The 14,358-nt window shown below is 41.0% G+C and overlaps 1 protein-coding gene across 9 annotated transcripts in view; it reads right to left on the bottom strand.

The window, feature by feature from the left end:
- The window catches only part of POSTN (periostin), a 130,848-nt gene that overhangs the window by 40,538 nt on the left and 75,952 nt on the right, over positions 1–14,358 (bottom strand). For all 9 annotated transcript variants that reach the window (XM_086935073.1, XM_086935070.1, XM_086935072.1 and 6 more), the window contains exons 13-15: positions 9,435–9,565; positions 7,235–7,337; positions 5,627–5,694 (exon numbers count right to left, since the gene is read on the bottom strand). In XM_086935073.1, coding sequence (XP_086791199.1) covers positions 5,627–5,694; positions 7,235–7,337; positions 9,435–9,565 — 302 coding nt within the window. The remainder of the gene's footprint in view (positions 1–5,626; positions 5,695–7,234; positions 7,338–9,434; positions 9,566–14,358) is intronic.

The raw sequence follows: 14,358 nt of genomic DNA, 5'->3' as shown, positions 1-14,358 counted from the left end.
TGCACCTGAGATTCTGCATTCGGACCTCCATTGACTGCACTAGAAACTATTCCAAAAGACTCTGATGGGGGGGTGTGGGCCTCTCTGTGGTCTGCTTACCGCCATGGTACTGGGTGGCACCCTACGAACTTTGATGAGCCTGCCGTTGCTGGGTTAGGAGCCCGTTTACAGCAATAACATGACCTCACAATGCAACCCAAAAAAGGGCACCACCCTTAAGGATATGTTTGCTAAACCGCCAGCGAAGAAGTCAGACCAGAAAGGCATCTCTGCCCGCACTTTCTCTGGTTGAGACAATGATGGGAGCTCCCAAGGGGAATACGCGCCTGTAACTAGGCATTTCTTGGAAATCTCTTTGGTAACCTCATGGAGAACATTGTGGCACTCAAGACATAGCAACAGAAGTTGGGGACATCATGTGGAACTTGGGTCCGCAAGTGGACTCTTTGGAACAAACCTACAACTATTGTGAAGAGCAGCTACATGGGCACATACAGGAACTCCTTGAGTTACGAGACAAGAACATGGAGCTTCATTACCAGCTGGAAGATCTCAAAAATAGATCTTGGCACTCTAATATCCGCATAAAGGTGGTGCCCCTACAGGTAGCATCTGGAAAGCTGGTGGATTATGTTACCGGCCTATTTTGGCCCTGGAACATGCAGACCAGGACCTGGTTCTCGACTGGACCCATAGAGCGGGTCGCCCAGCTTGCTCCCCAGGACAAGTATAAGACCTACTCACATGCTTACATTACTATAAGCAGAAGGAGGCCATCATGTCGTGACAAGAACTCTATTGTCTTTGAGGGGATAAAAGTATGGCTTTATCAAGACCTCTCCACAAAAACAGTACAGCACCTTAGTCCTCATTCCTACTGCTTTTCAATTGTAATACTTTGGCATTTTGCACTTTACAGAGCATTTGAATAATTGGAATACTTACAGTTGCAATCCTTTACTGCATGTCTCTGCTTCCCCGGTCCGACGCCAGTGTTTCCGCGTTCGATTGGAGGGAAGCGGACACACCCCCCACTAGGCCGATCTGACTTCCGGCCTGGTGCACTTCCGGCAGAAAGATTGGAACTTAGGACTTTCCCGTGTCTGGCCAGCTATTAATTTTCATGCCGTGCCAGACGTTCAGCGGATGCGTGCAGCAGGCGCGCCACCGGCGGGCCAAAGGTAAGACCGTCTGCGCCCGTCCGCACCAAGGACGTGACAAGGGTAGGAAATGCTGCCCTAAATCAACCAGAAATGGTTTACACATCTGAGGTACTGAAACACCTCAACATTAGGGGACACCGCAAGTGCCAGATTCCACTTGACAAAATATGGGGGGCCTGTTCCTGCTATTATTGCAGAACTGATTTTCCCATGGACCTTCCCACATCAATGAATAGCCCTAGTCCATCCATAATAACACACAATGCCCAACTTAAAGGAGGATTAATTAATGCCAGATCACTTTATAAACACTGCCAAGATGTCAGGGATATAATTATAGATCAACATCTTGACTTCCTATTTATTACTGAGACTTGGCTGAAAGAATGGTGCAACCCCAACGTTGCTGTCACTCTTCCACCTAACTATACGATTTACAGGAAAGATAGAAGGGATGGCAGGGGAGGAGGTCTGGCCATTATTCTACGGGACACGCTTCACTGCTCTAACTTTGACCATGACACAATCAAGGAAACGGAAAGCCTAGGCTTTTGCATCTCCTTAAACGCCTCCATGTCCTTCTCAGGAGCTCTAATCTATCGTCCTTCGGGTCAGAGCGCCACATTTATAGACTCACTCTGGGATTCCTTAAGTCCTCTCCTGCTCAGATATGCCAACTTCACTTTGTTAGGTGATTTTAACCTTCACTTAGAATGCAGAACTGAGCCAGGAGTAGACAATTTACTCCAAATTACAGAACTATTTACATTGCACTAACTGGTGGAGCCCCCAACGCACCGGGCGGGACATACTTTTGGATGGGGTTTGCTCCAACTTCACCACACTATTGGTCAATAACCCTACCCCTCAGATATGGTCTAACCATTTCTTTACCCCCCTCTCACTTAGGGCTCTACAGAAGAGCCACCCTGACAAATTACCCCTTGATTCCCAACCCAGGCACAAATGGGGACAACTAGCTGATAACCCTAAGCTAGCAACATATGCACAAGCTCAAATCCCCGTCCTAACAGGAAATATAGGAGGGGACTCTCATCTCTTCCATTCCAGGCTAACCACTGTATGCAATGATCTAATTCCACCAGAGAATCCCGATAAAAACAAGAAGCCAAAAATTCAGAAAGTCCCCTGGGTCACGCCTACTCTGGCACATACACATCTTCATTGAAAGCAACAGGAGCAAAAGTGGAGAAGATCGTATAACTCTGGAGACAGAATAGCTTATAAAATAGCAGAAAGCTCTATCACCACCAGATTAAACTCACTAAAAAAAGAGTACTACTCAAAGAAAATAAAGAAGGCTAACCAAGATCAAAAAGTTATCTTCTCAATTATAAAGTCCTTTACAAACCCTGAAGCGCTCCAGAAAGAATTACCTCCTTCGCAAACATGTCCCAGCCCATTAAAATATCCAGAGGCACTCACCAGTCACCCTTATTGCTTGCCTTATATATGGGACGCTTTGCCGAACGGATCTGTAAGAACCCGGAAATCACAGGTATACCTCTGGGAGGCAGAGATCATAAAGCAGTACTTTATGCAGATGCTGTATTACTGGGGTTATCAAACCTGTATGACTCTCTGTTTGCAGTGATGAGAGAACTGGCAACCTTGGGTTTGGCCTCTGGATTCAAAATCAGTCTCCAGAAATCCTCTATGCTGAACCTCCCCATCCCAAAGTCTGATCAAGCTCAACTTGAAGGGGACTTTTACCAAAAATTCTCTATGTTATAAAAACTTAGCAGCTCCAGGCCCACCCACAGGTGCTTGATGAGTTGCAACTTCTTATTGAGGACTTCATATGGGACACTCAGAAATCGCAAATGACAAAGTGGCAGGCATACCTATCTCAGTCCAAAGTTGGGTTTGGTGTCTCCAGTCTAGTGTGGTATTATCAGGAAGGTACAGCTGCATTTTATGGTGGAGGTGTCTAGGCCTAGCACTGAAAAACCACTGGCATTTTATTGACAGGCATACATATTTGGAAGGTACCATCGCTTCAGAAACCACATCAGCCTGTGGGGGTCTGTATTTCACTGGTACTCCAGGCCATTATGGGAGTCTGGGACAAGGTGAAACTCCAGCAGGAATTGTCCACTGCCGTCTCACCCCAGACACCAATTATAGGGAACGCAGACTCCCCCCCTGCACTCCATGACTTTATGGCAAGAGGTCAACTGCAAAAGGGTGGGTGACCTCTTAGATGTAGACAGCGTTATGGATTTTCCTCAGATTCCGTTGGCATCAGCCTCCATCTACTGCATGTTGGCAGCACACTGCCATTCGCCACTTGGTATCACAACCTCTGGTTCACCCCCATGCCGGTAAACATCTCACAGCATTCAAATATGGCCCCTTATACGCTCTTCTGATAAACAACTCCCCCTGATATATATATATGCTCTCCTCAATCCACCACAAGGACCTTTGAAAACACCTGCACAACGATGACCATGGCCGGGGTCACCCAGTGGAAAATGAGGGGAGACAGTATCTGTTGGCGGTGCTGCAGACCAATTGGCATCCCCACTCACATTCATTGGAAATTCCCCAAAATAAGCACCTTCTAGAGTGAGGTGTTAGCTACAGTGAATAAAATGTATGACACTGACCTACCCAGGATCTCCATCTACATCTTGCTGGCATTCCCCAATACCCTGATATACACCCTAAAACCTACCAGGTGGCACACAATTACTTTAACGCTGGGAGCTGCTTTCCAACTCTTGCTCTCTCGCTGGGGCGAGAGATGCAATCCAGACACATCTAGACTGGCTACACAAGCTGTGGGAACTTTTGGGCCGGAAATATTGACAGTGGTGACAACCCATACGTTATCGCTGTTTGATAAGACATGGGGGCCAATCCTCCAGTAACTGTCGGGTGAATCGAGACAGCTAACCTGCCCAACATATCTGCTGTTCCAACGCCTGACACACTCTGACCATATGCCTACCTGAACCAACATATGGTGTGTTGTCCTCTGTCATCCTTCCCAACCCCTCCATTTTATCATGTGACTAGTGTCTCATTTTTCCAGATTGTCGGCACATCCCCAACCTTTCCCAACTGTCCTCCCTTCCATCTCTTTGTGTTTTGTCCTCCACATTATAAGTATATCTGTTGTTTTTCAAATGACCAGTGGATGTAGTTGGGCTGGCTATTGTAGCTTGTTAATTATAATAATAAAAAAAATCTTAATCCTAAATCTCTGTCTGTCACCTCTTGACCATTTTGATATGAGGCATAATTTTTGTTGCACCTATTATGGAGGTGACACTATACTTGTCATCCGAGGCACAGCAGTTATTCTCTGGCTCCTCATTGAGGATAGGTTCTAGTATTGTCTAGCTGATATTTCCATTGGTATGAGCCAAACTCAGCTTAATATCTACATAGAAATTGTGTAAGTGATTATCTTTGGAGGTGTGAATTCTGTTTGGCCGAGCCTCTGGCGGTCTCCCTCAATGAGTAGTCCTCCCATTTCTGCAGAACAGATATGCACTCTGGGAATCCTTTTTGATCATCTTCTGACTTCTTTTCCAAACTGCTAAACTTATCAAAACTTACCGATTCTTTCTGAAAACTCTTTGAAATATCTTCTTGCATTTTTTCCTATCTTGGCGTAAACCTATAGTCATAGCTCCTATTTTGCTAGAGTTGACCATACTAATTTTCACTTCTTTAGTCTTCTCCAGTAAAGAATCAGCCAACTTCACATTATTCGAAAAATAGCTGTCCGGCTAGAGTAATGCCTTTCAGGGAGAGTCTGTCTTTGAACCATCTGGTGAATTGCCACAAATAAATGTACACTTTTCAAATCACTCCATAGCTGGCATAAAACTCTTTATAATAACGGTACAGCTTTTTTGAGACTCCAGCTGCTTCACTACACTCTTAGCTTTCCATAAGATCCCTATAAATGAAATGTTAAAGGACTCATGTCTCCTAGAACAGTATTGGAGGATGGTCCTTTTCTTACTTAGTAGGGATTGTCTCCCAATTTCCTTAACTGACATCATATACAGGCTGTGTTGTTGACATTTCGTAAAATATAGATCTTTACTTCAAGTGCACCTCAGGAACCCAAAAATTAAAACCAGTTTTAGTGCTGGGATATTGCACAGTTTTTTTCATTTAGTCACTCATTCACTACAATATATAAAATAAGTGGTATTACAAGAAAATATTTGCAATAATTATGACAATTCATTAAGCAATGTTTTTTCAAGAGTTTTGACTAAAAAGAGGAAGTTTGAGATAGGACAGTTTTTTTAAGTATACACTGATTTCACCACTCATCAACATGAAAATAAACTCAAAGCAAAATGACCAGGCTATTATTAACTTTTTCACAATATACATAATCTTCATAAATTGAAGAGCAATCAAAACCTGCTGTTGAAATATTTAAAAAACCTGTACTATGTTTTAAAACTTACCCTAATTTGGAAGTACTTGATTATTTTATTAAGGATAGCCAGCAGCTGTTCATCGCCTACTGCTAAATCTGTGAAATAGACAGCATATACATTAGCTATAGTTTTGTGGTACACACAATTCATTAGTTTCAGAATAATTAATACAGATCCAGCTCTAAATATTTGCATCTAATATTCATCTCTGTAATAAATTGGCTATGCAGTATTACAATTTCCATTAATTAAGGCTCAGAGCTGTCTCTTCATCTTGAAGTGCTTGTCTATTGAATATCAGTATGCAAAGACCTTAACAACAAAATGATTAATACCATTTCATGCTTGTTTTGAAAAAAGAAAGATGATAATTTAGACCATTATTGAAACCACTGTTTAACAAATGGCAAGTATCTGGGGCATAATAAGTGTATCAATGATAGAAATCTACTCACATGTGAAAATAATCTAAAACTATCTTTATTTACTGATAGATGATATGCCAAATGTGAATTTCTCTGTACAAGTAGAAATTGATGGTTATTAAGAGGATGGTTAGTTTCTTTTAATGCTAAGCTGTCCATGAGAGGCTGTTTATGGTTATCCACTTACACATGACAAAAGGGAATACATATTCATACACTGTTCAAATCTGGAAGATTTTAACTCGGCTCGGGTATGCAGAAGTCATGGGAGAGGTCTCATATATTTCAAGCAACACTCCTTTTAGATGCTAACTCTCTGAAGGCTGATATACTTATGTGGAATTTCTGCAACATCATGTATTCTTCCTCTGTATTTATTTATTTATTTGAATTATTCAGTAACCAAATTCACATTATATATCTTCAGGTACAATGACTCCTACTATGATGGCAAATTGAGCAGATTATAAGAAATGCGCCATGTAAAAGTCTGAACTGCTGAAAAAACATTAAGAAGGCCAAGATGAGTCTAAGTCTTATGGAGAACAAATTAGAAAATTATAAGTCATTTTCTTTTGTCGAAGGATGCTTTCACATGTTTGCCTTATGCTAATATATTATACAATGTTGTACTCCTGAGTAGCTTAAGAGAAACATACTTATACTATTTGGGGGATCTTCTTATTGAAATAGCCTAGAGGTTAAGTTATCAACATTGGCATCATCAAGTGACTGGGTTGTCCAATGTATTATAATGTGTAATCATAGGAAAGTTCTTTTTGCTATGTGCCTCATCTTCCTTATTTTACAAAATTAGGATTTACTAAAAACAATCGACTAATACCAGAATAAGATATAGTCCACCAACGGAGGACAATCTTGTTCTGAAGCTTGTACCAAACAATACAAAGTGGCGATTTCCCCTGACCACAACAAAAATACAAATTTTGCACAGGTTAGTTGCTGCAAATGCCACATTTGCACTGGTCAGTCAGTACACTGCAGGTATACAGCATTAAATAATTTGTCTCAAGGGTTAATTTACCAAATAAAGTGTCAATGACCTTTTCATTTTCTAGTTGAATTAGGTTATTGTCTAATAACATAAAAGGAACATTACTGCAGAAAAATATAGAAATACACACAATGAGAATGGAATATCAAAATAGTATGTTTCCATCCACCTGTGTATGATTTAATCAGAACCAACCTGCTGGGAACAGTAGCTTGTTAACTGCGTGGATCACCCCATTGGAAGCCATGAGATCAGACTCCAGAGAACTAACTCCATTTACAGAGAGAGAATCATTTACCTAAAGGAAAAAAATGTCGCAAAACATTAGATTGTTGGAATGCACAGTTGAGTTGAACTTTGGATTCCCCACCCTCCATCCCCTGATGGTAAAGAAGATCATTTGTGCTGCAGTGACGCTATACAATATATAACAAGCTTATTCTTTTCTCATTGGTTATGTTGTGATTAACTAGTGAATGAAATGTTCACAGCAAGGAATTGTGTACCTTTTCAGTAATTTTCAACTGCTAGTAATATTTACCAACTGTATTATTTAGATGGAGCTGGGAGGTGTTGCTGCTGGAAATGAATGGTAAATCAAGAACATCAAACATTGCCATCAGAAGCCTTAATTGGTGAAACAGTAGTCCTGGGGCCTAAAGTTTTGGTTGGAAAGCCGCAGCCTCTGTTACAATTATCAGGGGTACTGAATATCAAAGTTGTGTAGTCTTAGTTTCACCTTATGCCTCTTTTGTCCCCTGCCAGACTCCATCTACCTCTTTATAACACTCTTACAGGTACTTTCTCATTACTGTCTTTCCCCTCTATCATAGTTTCTTCCTTCTGTCTTTCTCTTCCTTGCCCCCTTTTATGTTTTTTTGTTGCTCTGGTTGAAAGTCCAATGAAGAAAAATATGTGCAGGTGCCCAAAAATTGTGCGGGTTGACCCCACCCGCTAACACCAGCTCAAAAAGCACTACCAATACGTTTCCAACACTAACTTGATATAGCTCCTCACTTCCTCTCTCATTCTCATGAAGCTATTGCATATTTTTCTCTTACAATCTTAGGCATAAGCTAAGGCATGCCATTGAATTCTTTTGGATGTTCTACTCTAACATAAACAGTAAAATACATTTAAAACCAGTATTGAACACTTTCTAATTATTTGAGAGGAAAGGGAAAAATCACCTCGGAATTTAGCTATTTAACATGCAATGACCTAAAGGTGTTCGACCATCTCCAAATTATTATTTGACATCATTGAACATTTGAAACATATGTTCTCAGTTTACAGGTATATGGCAAACGTTGATATGATCATGTAGAGGATTAAATTGCAATAAGTTACGTCCTCTACCAAACATAAAAAACAACATGGATACCTTTGTCATTAACACAGCACAAAGAGAGCACAAAGTGAGCACACAATGATAAGGTAAATATTCATCACCGGGTGTCATCTGCTATCAATAAAACTGATACCCTTAACTGACTGGCTATGCATATATATGATGGATTTATTCTGATGCATGCTTGAAGTGGCTGAGTGTGTCGAGGTAAGCTTGCCTCTTGCACGGTATGCTGTTTTGATAATGATGGTGAGGCTCACAGGTCACAGGGCCATCAATCACATTTGATGACTTAAAGACATGCCTGCATCATCCCTATTATGTGGGTGTCAGGCATGAACCTTGGCAAAAGGGCCCCACCGCATACACACAAACCTTCCCAAGGCTAGATATTTGTGCCCAGGGGATGCATTCTTACTTTTTCTACTCTAAATGAAATTTCTCTATCACACATTATTTAGAATAAATGTCCTCTCTACACAATTACAAATATATGTTGACTACGGATCCGTCTTCCCTATTTCCTTGATAATTGTTGACACTGGACTAAATATTTGTTATGTTAAATCTATTTGCTTGTTAAATATATTTGCAATACATGTATATTGTGATTGTAATTTGATAGACGGTGGTATGTGAAAAAAAAAAATCATCTATTTACATTACGTGACACTGTAAAATAAACATTACTGAGTTAACATCTGATGTCAATGGATGACAACTTGTTGTAGTTTATAAATTTATTTCATGGCATTGAGGGCAAACTTTCAAGATATGTTTCAAATCAATATTCTTTGAAAAAGAGGCCAATTAATATACAAGTTATGCTACTATGTAGTATTTTAAATGTGTAAATTGGGATGCAAAAAACATGATAATTAGAAAAGACAGTGTTATTCTATTCACATGAATATCAATAGTAATATTAATTTCCAGATAAAATCAGTTGTATTTTATTGCCTCCAATTGTATATAGTACATAATCCATATTAATGTTTTGTATCACCTAAAAAAAATGAAATGAAATAAAATTGGTTTGCTTACAGATTTCACCATAAGTTTGCCTCCTTGGATAGATTTCAGAATGTTTGTGACACCCTGTTCAAATCCTCCGCCAATAAAAACTCCTTTTGTCAGATGATAAAGAATAATATTCTGAAGAGCAAGTTTGTTCTCTGCAAAAACAAATTGGTAGAAGATATTAATTATTACATTCAATGCTTTAGAAATATGTAATGAACAATCCTCTCTAAATCAAGGCGCCACTGCTAGTCTCTAGGTCTGCTCTTTTCTGATACTAAACACAATCTCCTCTCATGTGGAAACTTCTTAGGCTTGCACATACTCCAGTTACTTCATAGATCAAACAGCATAACATAGGCTTCAGGTACAAATTTACTCACCTCAGGATCTAACCATCCCATCTATCCATTAACATGTTCAATATATGCCTAAATACTCATACATGGCTCCACTGTACTTCAGGACCAATGCTGCTTTGTATTTCTGGAACTAACTCCACTCCTTCAGGAAAGTGCATAAACATTAGCTTTTAAAGGAAATAGTGGATCAGTTGTAGTTTAAAGAAAAAGGTTGGTTTAGTTCAGTTTTCAAGCTTTTTATTCTGCAATAGATTTGCAAATGTAACATGGTAGTTCTTTGGCAAGCACCATGTTGAGTTGTTTCTAAAGTTAGCTAAAAAATTCAATAACTGAGTAAAAACTCAGCGAACTAAGATAGTGTACAACTAGGAACCTCTCATATTTGTCATTCTGCATTAGAATGTGATGTTTGAAATAGTACCTTCATGTTTGTTTAATTGTTTCCCCTTTGCTGACAATTATGTGAATTTCAGTGCTCAGAGTTTCTAGTGCTTTGCAGAACCAGGTTAACCAAGAAATATGTTATGACAAATATGTCATTACAATTTTAAAAGCAGTAGAAATGTACTCTCATGTTTATATATATGGCAACCAAACTACATTCCATTCTGTATGTGTTCCACTTTACTAAAATCTACTGACAATATTTTTCAATACTTAACACCAATTGAAAATGTTTGCAAAAATGCATGCCCACAATCTCAAATAAAGGACGAAAACTAAAACAAAACCTAGTTTAAATTGCACCCTGGGAGAAAGTGAATAAGTTGCAAAGATGTATGTACAGGCCCCCAATGGTTACATCTGCTACTCTCACAAGTATAAGAGAAAATATTCCTTTGGAAAATGGGGTGATTGGTGATACTTTCCACACTTTCTGCATGTTATTGCACATATGTTCTTTTCAGTTGTAAAGTAAGTGTGAAGATAGGTTTGGGAACTTTACTTAAAACTGTCTGTGAATACCAAAACAGTAGTGACTAGGTCTTCCTTAACCATTCCCTTGGCCCACACCTATCGACTCTCTCAATAGCTTTAAAGGGCAATTTTAGAGTGCTTAATTTATAAACATAAATATCTTTTAATTCATTGACATTTGCCTATTTTTTAACAGACATGAATAACTCCCCACATACTACACAGTTACTGCCTATCTACCATAGTCCACTCTAACTGAGATAAGAGACAGACTGGACAGAGGTAAATCTCAGGGTTTTCCTAATAAATGATAGGTCCCTCATCAAGCACAAAACTTAATTTGCCAAATTGATGCTGACCCACTGCCTGGATTGGGTGTTTATCACATAATCCTTGGCCAATGAGCCTCTGGCCCGGACTTAGCAGATGCAGTTCCCTCAGGATAAGCAATCCTAAAGCCTGATTGGATACGCAGACCGGTAGGAGGTCTGTCCAATTATATACTAGCCAGAGAATCTATGCCATCTAGAAAGGGTACAGTATGTAAGACTCTGCAAGGTGCTGGGTTTCACCATAAAAGTTACAGCCACCAATTACTTTTCCAGAATGTTAATCTATAGGCCCTTGGGACCTTGCAGTTTAAGTGGTAAACTATATAGAACCTTATTTGGTGAACACTCATCTACAGTTATGGGAGACTTTAACTTCCACCAGAAGGACTCCGACAATAAAGACTTTAGTGTACTTAAAGAAATGTTTGCTTATCTGGAGCTGCGTCAGCCGGTTATGGTCCTACCCATGAAGCAGGACATACCCTTAATGGAATTTTTACTAATGACTCCCATGTGTCCGTCAAAGGGGTACTGCCTCTTATCTAGTCAGATCACAGTGCCATGTCTTTCTCCTTTAATTTCTCCTCTTCTCATTAGTGGGACAACGCACCAGGTAGAAAGATCCATTCCAGGAACTGGAAAGGGGTCTCAGCTGAGTCCTTTGTCAATGCTTTTGAAAGTTTCTCATGCGCTCTCTATGACGATGTGGACAATGGGGCGGAAAGATTTTCAGCATAACTGTGCTCTGTAGCAGATTCGGTAGCTCCCTTACATGAATATATTCTCCAGAGAAAAGAGCCGACAGCCCCCTGGTTTACTGAGTGACTTGGGCTCCTCTGGCAGACATGCCATCGTCAGGAGCTCTCCTGAGGAAGCTCTATATGGAACAGGAGAAGTTTTCATATAATTCAGCCCTCGGGACTATAAACTGGCCATTAGAGAAGAAAAAGCGCTCTAATATAGCAACAAATTTGAGGTGATCAACTCCCCAAAAGAGCTTTGTAAACTTCTCCATCAGTTATTTTCTACCCTTGGCCTCTCCAGGAATAGAGGGTTCTCAAGAATTATGAAACAAACTGGTAGACTTTTTTCAACACAAAATTGCAAACATTTGCATGGAGCTGGATACCCATAATACAGCAAAGGGTGGTTTCTCTACCCTCAGTAGGGAATTGCATAGGAATTTGCTAGTATCTGAAGAGGACAAGGAGATGCATGTGTGTATGTTTGAGGTTGTTTAACCTCTGACACAAGATCTAACTGAATTGCTTCTCCTCAGCATCAAATCTAGGCCCACTTTGGAACCTTGTACTTCAAAACCACTTGCAATTGGTGGCTAGCACGGTCTCCCACCCTTTAACCGTAACCATGAACACACCTATTATGACTGGGCCCTATCCATGACTGTGGAAAGAGGCCGTGATACAGTCTTTACTTAAGAAATCGAACCTGGATCCCAAAGACCTTAAGAACTATCAGCCTATTTCTTTGCTTCTGGTCACAGTGAAGATCATAGAGAAACACTGTAATCAAACCTTGAGGGGCTATTCAGAGAAACAGTGTCTGTTGTATGTATCACAGTACAGCTTCTGTAGTAATCATGGACCTTTAACAGCTTTAATAGCTCCAAGAGAAAGCATCAGATGCCTAGTTGATGAAGGACAAGCCATGACTCTGCTGACAGATCGCCTGCAGGAATTGAGAATTACAAACAAAGTCCGGAATTTGTCGTCCTCTTTCCTTACTGAGAGATCGCAAAGGGTGGGAAGAATCAGTTCCATTTGGAGCCATTGTCGCTGCCATGTGGGGGCCCGCAGGGCTCATCATTGAGCACCACGCTGTTTAATCTTTATGTTTCCCCACTAGCCAAGCTTGTATATTCACTCAGTCTAAATGCAGTGTCATACGCAGATGATCGTGTCCATCGTTAAAGACACTAAGGACACTGCGGCCAATTTTAACCTCTACATGAAGGCAGTTACATCTTGGATGGGCAGGAACTACTTGAACCTAAATGAAGATAAGACTATGGTGTTGCTATATGGAGGTCCAAGCTTCATCTGGAATAGCAACTGGTGGTCGGACACATTAGGCACCTTACCCACTCCAGTTGACACTACTAAAAGCCTAGAGGTCCTTCTTGACAGCAAGTGGTCTATAGATCATCAGGTCAACCTGCTTCTTACATTCATGAACCTTCCAGCTTGTAAACATGTTGCTTTTGCTCTTATTCCCTCAAGGATAGACTGCTGCAATGTGCTCCATCTGGAGACCTGCAAGTCGGCCATATCAAAGCTGCAACTTGTGCAGAATGCAATGGCAAGGCTTACGCTAGATAGCCCCAAGCTGAAAGGACTGCAAGAACTGCACTGGTTTCCGGTAGAGAAACATATCCGGTTTAAGACCTTATGCACCGTACACAAAGCTCTCTATGTGGTAAGCCCAGTTGACATCAAAGTCATGGTCCAATGGTATCTTCCTGGTAGAAATATCCGCTCAGCATACTACAACAGGGTACGAGTCCCCAGGGTACGAAGGAAGAAATGGGGAGGCAGAGCCTTCTTGGTTGTCTGAAACATACAGGGTACAAAGTTCCCCGAGAGTGTCTGGAGAGGGAGGGAGTGTGTAAACAGGATAAGAGAGTGGAGTCAGGGAGCAGAAGGCTCCCGTATTAGAACTGAGAGGCCTCACACACCCAGCGAGCTAGATGTCAAGCTTCATCATTGGCCTCTTGCTCCTCGTCAGACTGGCGCTGCAATGCCTGACGGGCGCCTAAAAGGCTCGCTTTGTCGGAGATCTTTTGTTCAAGCCAACGGTTGTGTGCGTGTGAGGGGAAGAGAATAAGGGGTGTAGTCATGTGGGGAAGGTGATATTAAAAAAGGTGAAATTATTCACAAGGATTTTTATTCGCGTACTTGAGGTCTTGAGGAATTGCGATACTAAGCAAGAAACATGTCGACCTGATTAGAGGGTCGAGGTAGTTCCACTGTGCCCCTTACAGCCTCTATCTCCCCTCCCACCTTTTAACCAAGGGAATCAGTCACACGAATAAAAATCCTTGTGAATTGGTTCACCTTTTTAATATCACCTTCCCCACATGACTACACCCCTTATTCTCTCCCCCTCACACGCACACAACCGTTGGCTTGAACAAAAGATCTCCGACAAAGCGAGCCTTTTAGGCGCCCGTCAGGCATTGCAGCGCCAGTCTGACGAGGAGCAAGAGGCCAATGATGAAGCTTGACATCTAGCTCGCTGGGTGTGTGAGGCCTCTCAGTTCTAATAAGGGAGCCTTCTGCTCCCTGACTCCACTCTCTTATCCTGTTTACACACTCC

Source organism: Lissotriton vulgaris, chromosome 8 (genome assembly GCF_964263255.1).
Source record: "Lissotriton vulgaris chromosome 8, aLisVul1.2, whole genome shotgun sequence".
Taxonomy (NCBI): Eukaryota; Metazoa; Chordata; class Amphibia; order Caudata; family Salamandridae; genus Lissotriton; species Lissotriton vulgaris.
The sequence above is the reverse complement of the archived record's forward strand: the minus strand, read 5'-3'. Positions and strand labels throughout refer to the sequence as shown.